This window comes from Protopterus annectens, chromosome 3.part1, assembly GCF_019279795.1.
Source record: "Protopterus annectens isolate FY-2018-M chromosome 3.part1, PAN1.0, whole genome shotgun sequence".
NCBI lineage: Eukaryota > Metazoa > Chordata > Ceratodontiformes > Protopteridae > Protopterus > Protopterus annectens.
In genome coordinates, this window is record NC_056732.1 from 1,114,758,950 (window position 1) to 1,114,773,018 (window position 14,069).

The window sequence follows — 14,069 nt, forward strand, 5'->3', positions numbered from 1 at the left end:
ACCAGCCAAATTTATTTTTCTACCAAACTGTTAATTGAACTAAATACTTTAAAAAATGTTTAACAAATTGTAGTTCTGTGCTGTTTCACATGTTTTTGGGTGTAAGGATACTGGGGCTTCAAACCAGTGATGGAAAGCTTAACTGCTTTGGAATGGCCACCACAAAGCATCAGCAACATGAACTGAACATCCCCCGGAGATGTTCTGTCTTCTTTTTCCAGTATTCACAGGAATTTTAGAACTCATATATTTGATAAAAGCCTAATAAAAAAAGATTTTCTTTTACAGTAAGTTAAATCACAGCAGAAAGATGTGATCAGGAGTACAGTAAGTGTTTGTAATTTCCATTTGCTGTTTTGAATCTTTTAAATTAGTCATCAATTTTTAAAAGCCTTGCCACTGAAAGTGCTATAAATAATTTATAGTCATGATTACAGCAGAATTTGGCCTGCAGGATGATGGCAGTAAAGGGTCTATTTTTTTCTGCCAGCTCATTACAGTCCCAAAACATATGTCCCAGTTTCCTCTTTTTTAACATGCCATCTACTTTAGGAAAAATTATTTGGCATATGTTTGGGGTATACATTTATCTATGCAAACACTTCCAGACAAAAATCTAAATATTCTAGATTTTGTTTCATGTTTGGGAGCCATACATATGTCCTGGCATTGTTTTTTATAAATTGCATATCTAATCTCTCTTCTGAATGATTCATGTGGTTATTGTGCAATATTTTATATGCCCTTACAATTATCCCTTTTTTAACAACAGCTTCTGTTTTAGATTCAGTTAAAAACTCAACCAGTGCAGGTCTTTCATTTAAGATTCCCCTGTCTCTTTCTCTCTGTCTTTACTCCGATATCATTCCCTGATAGGGAAGGCAATCACTTTCCGATTTCTTGCCGTTATATTACCTTTCCCTCTCTAATTACTTGTTCCTAGTATTTTGGTTCCTTTGCCAGCTTCTTCCAGTAAATTCCAACCCCCTCTTTGCTATTCTCTGCAATCATTCCTATCAGCAGAATCTCCTTTCTTCATTCCCATGTGGGTTTAGTTCTTAGTCTACGTTCTGCTACTTTATACATATAACATTCTGTATGGGTCTTGTTAGTCTCCTTAAGGATCTGCGTTCAAAATCCCAGGTTTTCCTTATTTATTGCATTACCTCCACACACACACACACACACACACACACACACACACACACACACACACACACACACACACACACACTCACTTCATCATCATCATCCCTTTCCACTTTGAATTTTAGCTTCCTGCTTGTGTTATGTATAAGAGCCTTAACTGTGTAGCTCTAAAATATCCCTTCAAATTGGGTAATCCTAAATCTACTTGTTCTATTTGCAGATCAACTTATCCCACTTGAATCTTTTCCCTCTTCCCCTCCCAAATAAAATTCTTCAGCTCATTATAAATTACTTTTCACAACTTCTCAATCACCCCTTGATATCTTGCCACAAAGCTTTAGTGCATTGTTTTACCCTGTCGGTAAGTGTTTATTTTAAACTGCCCCATTTATACACCAAATCTTCCTTCATGTCCCCCAGTTTCATTTTAAATTCTCCCAAAAGAGGTTTAATTCAGTTGTGGAAGGCTTCCTGATTCAGGCACTGTAAGGAGAATTTCCATTGTTTCTCTTCTGGAAATTTTTAGTCTGCCAGATAACCTCAGTTTCCATGTTGTGGAGTGATCAGAGATCCATATCAGGTGTGTGTGAAAGGATTTAATCATGTGTGTGCTCTGTGGTAATATGTGTCCTATGTATTCCAGATAGTATACTATTACACCACCTACTCAAGTATTGGCATGAGCACTGATGCTGTACAGTGGTCCCAGAGTTATCTGCCAGATTATCACTTCAGTGTCAAAGCTCAGGGTTCATTCACTTCCCTCAGCCAATGTTTAACAAGGTGCTCCTTTGGAGCCATAGTTGGCTCACTACTGTTTTCCATCTACATCAACAAACTGACATCAGTTCTTCCTCACCTGCCACCCTTTATGCTGATGACATTGTCCTACTCGGCTTAAACGAATACTTAATATTATTACAAAAACAACTACAATCTGACTTCCTCTTCTTAATCCACTGGATAAATAAAAAAGTACTAGACTCTTGTAAAATAAAAACTATGTTTTTATGACCATTTGCATACTTAACAAAACTGCTTTGGCATTGCTAATTATTGATCAGAGCAATACTGTCTTTAAATATCAAGGCTGTGGGTAGGCCCGACTCTCAACTTCATTTACCACAAGGAAAAATATTAACCCATTATTCTGGGCCAACAAATTACTGTGTTTCCTGCCTAGGGTCTACAGAGTAGCTGTAGGAGAAGGTATCTTCTCCCCAACTAGAGTATGGTCTTCCTTTACTGTCATACTCCTTAAAAAGAAATTCCACACGCATTCAAACAATTGTCACTAAAGTCTGTAGGTTCATTATATACTTCCTAAAACAAGTGCACCACTGAATAACCCTACAAAAGCCAAACTGACTCTCAGTGAAACAAAGGGTTGATCTCTTGTGCTTACAAATATGCAGGTTTCTACAAAATGAAAATCCCTATCATACAGCCTCAGAAATGTTGACCATTTAGCACAGCCCCTAAAACAAAACACCAGTGTACAGATTATTGCTTCCCTTAACTAGGCCAAAAACATATTCTTCCCACCTTACAGAAGCATCTCTTCCCCAAAATTCCATTCACAATTGAAAGCTCATCTCTCAAGAGTGGCTACATGTTAACGTCACACCACCAACTACATTACCTAATTCCACTTTAATCTCTCCTAGCCTACATTTCTCACCTTTAACCCTCAAGTTGCACAGCCTACTAAAGGACCTCTGTGACTCTATTGTTCTATTGTATGCAGTTGTGTGTGGGTATGTATGCATGCATGTGTGTGAGCGAGTGTTTGTGTCGATATATATGCAGGTATAATGTTTCTGAAATCTCAGACTTGGTTGTTTATTTTCATTTTTGTATTTTTGCTTGTTGTAATTGTCAGGTTGTAATATTCTGTCTTGGGCTATGACTGAAATGTGTGATCAGTACTCTACCCAGGCTGGCAAATTCAAATAAATAGTGAGTTAAATCTACTGGAATAGAAAGTGAATTTAGGTCTCTTCCTTGTTGTGGAACTGTCGTCCTAAAGCAGAAGATGATTTGGTGAAGAAAATTTGGGAGGGACAGGAAGAAGGCAAGAGGAAATGACATCCCACAGAGAGATGCATGGATTGCATGAGAGAACACTTGAAATAGTTGAGCAGCTAAAGTGACACCCCCTGTCCCATGTAGAAAATGTGGAGTTTAGTGATGACAGTGTCTGACTAATATTGACATGCTTTAATCATATCTTTTTGGCATCACCATGTAAACTTTCAAGTTAGTCCATAGAGAGAAACTTCTTTCCTGCTTTGGTTTTAGTTCATTCTTTAGTTGTCCCAGACATCAGGCAGGAAGTTAATTTCTAAATATGCTTTCCAGATAAGAGTATAGTAATTTCCCTGTTGTTGTGGTTAGATTTCTCCTAATCTGTATAAACAGTGCATAGGGTCTTCTCAGAAAGCATGCCATGTTCTTGAAGAAGGCAACTCAATCTGCAGAAAATGTAAATACCAGTACAAAAAATACTGGCTCACTGTTCTTGTGTACTAGCGTAGAAGATATGCAAGTATTATAGCAAAGTATTTTCATCTTTTTGTGTTACATATTTTTGGCATTACACTAAACCATTTCATTCTCCTCTCCAGAATTTATTTTATTATTTGTTCACTGGGACTGGTCTGTTGACTCTGTTCAGCCATGGCCCGAGCTTAACGAGCAGAAAATACATAACAGTCTTTCTAATCGACAGTATTATATGCAGAATAAGTAATTAGCAAATTTCACAACATAATAGTAAGATTCAGTGCTGATTGGGAAGATTAAAAGATCAGTCAGAGTGCATTGAGATAAAAAAAAAAATATACAAAATGCAAGCTAAGAACCGATGTTGTCTGCTGTGTCTGGCTTCAACCTGTGGAACTTTGGATACAACTTAGATCTAACACCGGCTAATTCTAAAGTCTTTAGCTTGTTTGGTTTACCTTCCTTACCCCAGATCTAGTTTACTTCCATTTGTCTCTGCAGCTTAGTCTTTGGCTCTGCTTTACTTTTTCAATTTAGAGAAGTTAGAGCAGTGATTTGGTAAAATTTTTTGATCCCTTATCCTCAATTAGTGATCCTTTTTCCCTTTGTTCCTTCCGGATGGTTAGGTAGTCATGTAGTTAGGTAGTTATTTTTAGTTGTCATTCTTTTTCCCCTCCCACCCATTTTGTCTGACTATCATTAGTGTGTTGTACTTTGCAGTTATTTTTGTTTCCGTGGTTAGATAGTTTTAGAGAGATGGACAAGGGTTTTAAAAAGTGTGTTTCCTGTAGGCACAAGTTGACTTCCCAGGACGGACACCTAAAATATGTCTATTGTTTGGGTCTGGAGCATTTGGATTCTGCATGCTCCATTTGTTTCGGCACTAGGGCTGTCAATGAGCATAGGGCCAACTTAGTGTTGAAAGGGCTTTTACCCTTGGGCTGTCTTACGTCTACTTCTATTTCGGTGACTGGGGTGGCTTCTACCCTGATCTGAGAAGCCTCAACAGCGAGACTCCAGACATGCCAAAGGGGGACATTAAGAGGTCTTATTTGACTTCTACAACTGGAACTGCTTCTTTGGGTTTGCCAGATCTGAAGGTCTCCTGACTTTTGGCTCCCTAGACTGCCCTGGTGCCGACATCAGCCCTGATGTCTTGGAAGCCAGTCTCCAGCTCATATCCCAAAAATAGCAAGATTGCTTCTCTGGCTCCAAACATCCCAAAACCTTTCTTGGTTAAAGGGGCACATTCAGGCAGAGCAGCTTCCCCTTTTGCTTAGAGCACTCCAACTCTTCAGTCTCCAGATTCTTCACTGTCTCCACCCTGGTTCAGGGCCTCTCCTGCTTAGATCTAGCATGTGGAGTCTTCTTCTCACAGACCTTCTAAACCCTCTTCAGTGGTTTCTTCCATCTGGTCATCAAGGTCGATAGACAGCATCAAAAAATCTGATTTAGAGCAACTGATGAGGTCATTTTTGCAAAAAGATGCAATTAGGCCTTATTCTCTCTGGTCTGCATCTGGCACTGGGACCTTTGGCTCCATCCTTCTGCATTCCTCCCTTGGCCCCATCGGATCTGAGGCCTTCTAGTTCAGCTGAATTTTCACCCTCCCAGTCAGATTCAACAGCTTGGCCATCTTAGGCTCCGTCCTTTCCTGACTTGTTTGGGGCCATCAGGACCCTGGAGCCATGTTCTCGAAGCTGGAGTTTCTGGGTCAGTATCGATGGTTCCTGCTTTGGGATCATCGCTTACACTCAAGGTTTCAGCTCTGGTCAGCTTGGTGCTGATCTCAGTATTTCGTCTAGATGCAGCTTCCTTAGGTTCAGGGCTGTCCTTAGTCTTCTCGGATTCTGCGACCATCAAAACTGAGAGGCCTGCCTCCATCTCAGCCTTCGACATTTTAGAAAGGATGCTGTCCTCGAGGGAGAATGGTCAGATTTCTCCTGCCAGCATCCTCTCCCATTTTTCATCAGTATCTGTGGCCAGACTTCAGTCTGTTCTGGGGCAGCCTACATCAGCCAATCTCCAGTCTGCCCCATGACAGGGCTTCCTGACTCTTCCTCCCCAGCTTTGTCAGAATGGGCAGTTTCTGGGAAGAGAAAGTGTAAGAGAAAACACTTGGATTCCCTGGAAGAATCTCTCACTGAGGATACTGACCTAGAGGAAGGAGAGGATTTCCCTAAGTCTTTGTACAATGACACCGCGTTTGGCAATCTATTGCAGCTACTTCACCAGAGCGGAGACTGGATTACCTAAGCCCTCTCTCTGGAGGAGTCAGTAATTCTGAAGGCCTTTGGTATAGGCCCATCTACACCTTGGGTGGTTTCCCTTTGGATGCCGTTATAGACCTGGTGTCCCAGAAGGTGTGGAAGGAACTTGACACAGTGGAACCCATCCCTAGAAAGCCAGATAAAATGTTTGCACCCCCCCCCGAAAGACAAGTCTCATTGGAGTAAGGTTCTGGCCGTCAATGCCATTGTGGTGACAGTGGCCACCAAGAAGGAGATTTCTGAGGAGAGCTCATTGATTTACCTCCCAAACAGGGAGTCTTGGGAGCTGGATCAGTTAGAGAAACCTTCCTGTGCCTCAGCCACTTTTACACTAAGAGCACTTAATTACTTATCTGACTTGACAACTCCTCAACAGGACATAATGTCTGAATTGTTAAGTACTGTCAAGGCACAGCAGTCTCCGGATACTCAGAAGAGGCTGGAGACTGAGTTGTCTACCCTAGTTTCCATCACCAGCATTTCAATGAGACTTATCTTGAATGCAGATGATGGACGGCAGGTCGGGAATTGCCATGTGGTGCCACACTTGCATTTGTGTAACTTCACAGAGCATCCTTCATCAGTGCCCCTTTTGATGGGTCCTTCCTCTTTGTTTGGGCCCAAGGTCAAAGACAGTCTGACGAGCAGCAAACAAGATGGAAAGACTAAGTCCACAATTGGAGTATGCCTCCCCCCCCCCCCACCAAAGACATTTTCAAGGAATCACAAGGGGTTGGGGGTAAATATCTCTTTTTAAGAAAAAAATCACAGTTTTCTTCCTAAGACACTCAAGACCCTCCTCCATAGGGTTCCTCTCAAGGGTGGGGGAATGATAATTGATACTAACTGCAGGGAAAGGGTGGTCCAAAGAACCAGGGCTTTCACCAGGCTTTTTCCAAGTGGGCCTTTGAAATGATTCTGAAGGATTGCCTGGCTGCTCTTCTCTGCAGGCAATTGGGTTGCCTTGCTCTTCACTCAAAAGCTTGGGAGGCTATCGCCTCGAACAGCTGAGTGCTGAGAGGGTTATCCAGAGGTTATTGCATCCCCTTTTTAGAAGTTCCAAAATGTCACAAAAAACATCTCCCAGATGTTCCACTCTGTCAGAGACTTTACGCAGTGACAGAGATTCAAAAGCTGCTTATAAATGAAGTCATTTAGAAGGGCCCATCAGACCAAATAGGATCTGGGGTCTGTTCCGGGTTCTTTTAAGTTCTGAAGAAAACAGATACCACAGATCAAATTTAGATTTAAGCAAGCTAAACCAGTTTATTAAAAAAAACAAGTTCCAGATGGTCTAGGTGGAGTCCATCTTATCTTTTTTGAGGAAGGATGACTGGATGTGCTTGATAGACCTCAAGGACCCTTACCATCACATCAAGATAGACTGAAGCTCCAGGAGGTTTTTTGGCTTCCCTATGGTGGCTTATCAGACCAATTCAGGACCCTGCCATTTGGTCTTACCACAGCTCCTCAGGTCTTTACCAAACGCATGGCAGTGACTGCAGTCTGGCTCCAGCTGCAGGAATTTCATGTCTTTCCATACCTGGATGATTGGTTTCTCACTGTCCTCACAAGGGCATCATTGATCTTGGCCAGAGAATCTCTACTGCAACCATTTGACAACTAAGGCATCACAGTCAATTATCCAAAATCGAGCCTTCAGCCCGTACAAGTTCTAGAGTATCAGTTAGATGTGATCCACCAAATCACCAGGCTTCCAAGCTCCAGAATTTTTGACCTTTGGGCTAAGGCCCTGTCTGTTCTTACAACTCCAAAACCAACTACCGGCACTCACAATTATGAAACTTCTGGGTCATAAAGCAGCATCAATAGGGTTATTTTCTTTAGCCAGATATCACATGAGGGCCCCATAATGGACTGTAGCTGTCAGTGGACCCTCCTTACTCATCCCTTGGATTTCCTTATGCAAATAATGAAAGCGTGTAATGAACAGATTCACTGGTGGTTGCAGTCTCCCCTGGTAACCCAAAGAAGACTATTTGTAATTCCTTCTCCTTCTGACTGGGTGGTGGGGGCATTTTTGGTTTTCTGCAGAGGCCCACATTCACATCAGTGTTCTGGGCTGAGGGCTGTTCTTCTTGCCTTGCAGGTCTTTCAGGATATCCTTCCCTCCAGTGTGATTGCAGTACAGACAGACAATATGTTTGTCATCAGGTATCTTAACAAATGAGGGAAGACATTATTATCCCCTTTGTCAGGAGGTGGACATGAGAGTTTGGCAGTGGGCAATATCTTCCCAGTGGTTTCTGGTGGCAATGCACATCTCAAGGAAGTCTAGCATTCTGTCCGACAGCCTCAGCAGGAGCATTTTGTTCCCTCATGTGTGGTCCCTAAATCCAACATGGCAGCTTGGATTTTTCAGAGTTGGGGCACTTCATATTGCGATCTGCTTGCCTCCCTTAACACCACCAAGTGCAGCAGCTGTTACGCCATTGTTCCCCCTCTGGGACAGTCACCTAGGAAAACTCTGGTACTTGCTTGGCCCCTGGGACTTTTTTACGCTTATCCCCCAGTACCCTTGATGGTAAAGTTTCTATAGCAAGCAGACCACTACAGAGCTTCAGTGATTCCTTTATATTTCTCATCTAGCCAGTCTGGATCCTCCCAGTCTTTAGTCCCTCAAATTGACAGCATGGTTCCTTACGTTCCCTTTATGGACAGAAATCCCAAGATTTTGCAGGCAGTTGACCATATATTGTCTTTTTCTCCAAAGGAATCCACTAGAAAAGCGTGTTCTAGTAGTGGAAAAAGTTTGTCCTGTGGATGGAGGCTCATGAGCTTACCCTTTCTCTGCCCCTTTGGAATATGATTTGGATTTTCTAGCTGAGTTTAGTTTAAGTTCTGTCTTTTCTTACTATTAAAGTGCAGTTAATGGCCATTTGTAACTTTCACGTGGGCAGAGATAGTATACCTTTTACTTCTCTCAAGATTTCCTAGGCATTCCTCAAAGGTACTTTTCTACTCTGTCCATCAGTACAGGATCCAGTTCCTCCCTGGGATCTGCCGTTCATTGTACAGGTCCTTGTAGGCCCTTCGTTTGAGTCTTCATCTACTTCAAATTTGAAGCTTTTGTCTTGGAAGACTCTGTTTTTAATGGCGGTTACCTCTGCAGAAAGGGTTTCAGAGTTGCAAGTGCTTGATTCTTCCTCTTATTTCATTTTCCATAAAGAATGGTTTGTCTTCATACAAACCTTTCCTTTCTGCCTAAGGTAGCTTCGAGAGTAACCTTAGTAGTTAAGTTCGCTGCCTTGTGTTTTTCCCCAATTTCTCAAAAAAGATGAATACCTTTTGCATTGTTTGGATGTACATAGGCAATTGAGATTCTATTTGGACTGTACCAAAACTTTCAAACAATCCAGTAATTTGTCTCCTTTTCAAAATCCAGGCTGGGCTCTCCTGTGTCTAAAGTAATGTTATCCAAGTGTCTGTCAGATTATATTTTGTTTGCATATTCTTTGAAAGGAAAGACTCTTCTACACAAGCCTAAACATCATTCAGCAAGGGTTGTGGCTAGAGATCCAATGGATGATATTTGTGTAGCTGCTACTTGTCTGGGTCACCACACTTTTGTGTTGCATTATAAGCTGGTTATTCAGTCTAGATCCAGGGATTCCTTTGGCTCCCTTGTATTGCAGAATATCCTTCCTTAGTTCCTTCAGATGAATGTTTTTGGCTGGGGACTGTATCCCACAGTTTGAAGCCAGGTTGATTGGAGCAGACAACATCAGATATGAAAGTTATGTACCCACCATAATGATAGATCTGTGTTGTCTGTCTCTGTCTAGTTCAACCTTTCTGCCTTCCTGATCCCTACATTCTTGTTGACTTGGTGAATCTTTCCTTCTCAGGTGATCGGACATAGGCGGTTGTTGTTTCCACCTTCTGGAGTCTCTTTCTCCTTGGTTGTCATATTCCAAATTGTGGAAGATTCATTTCCAGAATTATATGTTTCTTATTATGATTTCTGTCATGGGGTAAACTCGATCTGGGGAGATGGAGAAGCAGAGAGTTATGGGTAAGGGAGACAGAGCTGCATGGGCTAAAGACTTTAAAATTGGCTAGTGTTGGAATCAAAATCCAACAGGTTGAACCAGGAGGAGACAGACAACACTGATCTGTCGTTAAGGTGGGTACATAACATTTGTTTATGCATAAAATACATTGCAGTCATGCATATAATACATAAACTCCAGTGAAGGCAGGGTACTTGAGAAAGCTAGATGTTACAGAGATGAAGTGCCTGAAATAGGTTGTAAGTGGTAGGATGCACCCTGTGGGATAGATGAAGAAATGATGACATCAGAACTGAAGGTACAATAACAGTAATTCTGTGCCTTGTCTACCTAGTTTGTGGTTTGATCATTGAGTGCAAGTAGTTTTGGGGCCTGTTAGAGGGGTTTAAATGTGATTGAAGAGTTGTCTGTTAGAAAGATTATTAGCATAGCACCTCATATGCATTGTAAGCTGCAAGAGCACAGTTTGCAAGATAAAATTCAGTTCAGTAGCATATAAGATGGCTAAGCTTGAATTTCTAATGTTCTGGAAAGGTAAGTGATCCCTTGCTTAGTACCTTACAATACTATTGCTCTTCTCTCTGCATCACTTAGGATTGGTCTGGTTGCAAAAATGTACTAATGTGCAATGTATAACACAAGAAAATGAATCCAAGCAAGTAGTGTTTCATTTATGGCTATTAAGATAAAAAAACGCAAAGCAGTAACATTTTCCCCAAAGAATTTGAAGTTGTACATTGTTCTATTAGTCTACCTGCCCACTTATCGTATAACAAGAAAATTAGGTCATTTTATTCACTTTGTTTATTTCTTATTTTTCTGTTGTTGACATGTCTAGTATAGTTCACATGGTATTTTTATGGATATAGTGCCTGACATTTTTGTGTTTATTTTTGGGTAGAAGGGAATTTTCTTGCTATGTTTTGTCTTGATTTTGGTTCCCAAATTGCTTCTTCTAAAGATTGTCTTTTACATTCAGGCAACCATTAGAATATGTACTTTTCTCAAGCAAATGCACCTGTCAAGTAGATGTACATCAAACATGTAAGAGTAGTTCCTGGCAAGATGTATCTCAGAGTTTCTTAATACTGTTGGGGATAAGTACTAGTAAATTTAGCATTAGTGTATCTCATTGCATATGATGTAGTGTTGGAGCTCACCAGATGCCAGACAATTGAAGTCTCTTTTACCATGTTTTAACAAAGTCTGCCTGTATTATTTCTTACTTATGCTTGAAGGTAATATCTACCATTCTTGCAGGTAATTCATATGAAACCACTAGAAATCATGCTGCCATCCAGAGAAGACTTGGGAAGTCCTATTGTTGATTTGGATCTGCACCTTCCATTCCTCTGTTTCAAGCCTGAGCAGGTGTTACAGGTAAACAGACTTACCTTTTCTCCCTCATGAAAATTCTGTCATGTTATTCTTTATATTCTTTCATCGTTAGTCTGTACTGTTTGGTCTTAACAGTTAGAGGCACGGAGACCTAAGTGGAGAACTACGTAGATGTCATTTGCATTACATTAACATATGACATTTGCAGTTGTAAGGTATGCATTTGTTCAAGCTCATTTTTTTATTCGCTCCTTGTTATCTTAAGAGGGATACCTAGATTTGAAATTAAAATATTTTAAGATTGTCGCATTTCTGATTAATGTCAATTATTAATTTCATACCTTTGCCTTGTTTGCCCTTTACTCTGGTGCATGATCCCAGAATATCCCCAAGTCTACCCCATCCTCAGCTTGGTCCTGAAATGATAGCAAGGGAAATGGCAGATAAAGAATATAGTTCTAAGTTTCATTTAGTTTTCTTATTTCTTGTTAGTGTCGATGTTTATTTTTGTGTCAGGTAGGCTGCCTCTTTTGATGTTCATTGTGTTTCACTGTTGCAGTCATAACTAATGGGTTATCCGGCTCCCGGTAGCTTTTGATCGGCCAGAATACCAAAGCCAAGTAAAAATTACATCGGCTGCCATCGGTTGTAAAGGATGTCAGGGCGTCCGACACAAAAGGAGGCAGCCGACGTCACTTCCTCAGTCTTCCTTGCCATGGAGCCCGAAACAGAAGCTACTCATGCACGAGTGCTGGTCGGCAGTTTACCTTTGTTGGTTTCCGACTAAAGGAGTTAAAGTCTACTACAGCTAAGTACCCCATTGGGGATCCTCTCTTCTTGCCTTAACGAATGTCAATAATTGCCTTACCTGTGGAAAGCAGATTTCCCCATAGAGATTTTCATTCCTGTTGCATTATTTGTTTAGGCCTCAACCACGATGTTCTCATTTGTGATCTCTGTGCCTCCTTTAATCCATGTACTATCCATCGTCGGGCTAAGATTTTGGCTAGGCATTTTGGAGTTTGGCCTAAGTTCGCTGGTATGACGTGCGCCGGTCTTCAGGCTTCAGATATTCCAAAGAAACGTAAGGATAAGGACCGCAGCAGGCCTCAGAAAACAAAGTCCTCGGATGAGGTTAAGTTGGTCGTCAGTCAGGTGGGAGCCAATGAGACGCTTTCGCAGTCCCTGCAGTCCACAGATGTACAACCGCAGGCCTTGATTAAGTCCGACTCCCTTAGGCTTTTGGCCTCTATTTTGGCTTTCAACCTGTCACCTCTTCTGCTGGAGCCGGAACTGCTAAGCTGACTCCGGGGTCCAAGGCCTCCGTTTTGCGCTCTGAAAGCAAACTTCTTCCTTCGACTTCTGCTGCACCTTCGGCAGTTGCCAGGCCTCTCGAGTCCTTCAGGCTTGCAGATAAATCTTCCATTCGTAAGCCTGTGAAAAGGCAGGCTCCTGTTCCTTTTAGTTCCCCTCAATCCAAAATGGTTAAAATGGCTAATGATCTGTTAACTCTCATTAGGGGTTCTCAGCCTCATTTTCCTAAAGGTTTTGTCCTGTTCAGGATCTGATTCTTCCAGCATTTCTGATGATGAAGAGGAATTTTCTCAGGCTTTTTCTCCTTTTGAGGATTCAGATGCAGAGGTGTCTATCCCTTCAGCCTCTCCTCCAGAGGATTTCTCTTTTGGTGACACTTTAAATACCCTCAGGGAACATTTTAAATGGGAAAGTCAGGATTATCCACAATCTAAGAAATGGATTAGGGAGTTTCTGGATTTACCTCAGCATAAGCCTCTTGCTGTTCCCCCTGTGTTGGAAATTGTTGGTGATGTTTTTCTGGAAAATTCCTTGTCTCCAAATTTGGTTCCCCCTGCTCCCAGGAAACCTGACAGGTACTACAGAGTCCCTGATTCCCATCTATTTCTTTTTAGGAATCCATTGGTGGATCCAGAGGTTATTACTCAGGGCCCTAAAGGGGTTAAGGTCACTGTTACCAAGAATCCTGTTCCTTCCGACAGGGAATCTAAGAACCTAGACAGGTGGGGCAAGAAAGTTTATACCTCTGTCATCCTAGCTATTAGAGGTACCAATTGCCTTTTTCATATGCTGAAGTACCAGCAGCACACCTTGGAGGCTGTTAAGTCTAAGATAGCAAGTGTACCTCTTTTGGCAGAGAGTAAAGACATGCAGGGTTTGTTGAATTCAGCCACTCTGGTCAATAATCATTCTTTGCATTGTGGTTTTGACATCCTTGAGGCCTCCAGTAGGGCTACGGCTACTGGATCTGTTATTAGAAGGCATGCTTGGCTCAGAGAACAGCCTCTTCCAGTACCTATCAAGGCTAAGCTTTTGGATGTACCTTTGCATAAAGACAATCTTTTTGGCAGCAAAGCTGAGGAGGTACTTAAGAAGATGGAGGACAACGCCAAGTCCATGTAAACTGTTAAGGATTTTCTGCAAGTTCAGCCCCCTTGCTTTAGCAGGAATTACCCTTCCAAGAGTGGGACCCTTCCTGATACCAGCAGACAGAACTGTTCCAGGACTAGAGGGTACAAATCTTCTAGGGGGCAGGCAGCTACCCTTCAAAGGTCTAGGTGGTGGCAGGCTTCCACTTCTAAGGCGGGAAGCTCCAAGCCTGCATCTCATTCAAAACACTGTCAATGACTTTTTGCAACTTCTGCCTGTTCTTGCTGGCCTGGAAAGTCCCTTATGGCGAAGGTTGGCCCTTTTTTCAGATGTCTGGGCCACTATCACAGACAACAAATGGGTGCTCAGA

The 14,069-nt window shown here is 41.9% G+C and overlaps 1 protein-coding gene across 1 annotated transcript in view; it reads left to right on the forward strand.

The window, feature by feature from the left end:
• LOC122797754 (DENN domain-containing protein 3-like) overlaps positions 1-14,069 on the forward strand; it is a 1,015,730-nt gene that overhangs the window by 448,994 nt on the left and 552,667 nt on the right. Inside the window, exon 7 of the mRNA XM_044066279.1 lies at positions 11,219-11,338. Coding sequence (XP_043922214.1) covers positions 11,219-11,338 — 120 coding nt within the window. The remainder of the gene's footprint in view (positions 1-11,218; positions 11,339-14,069) is intronic.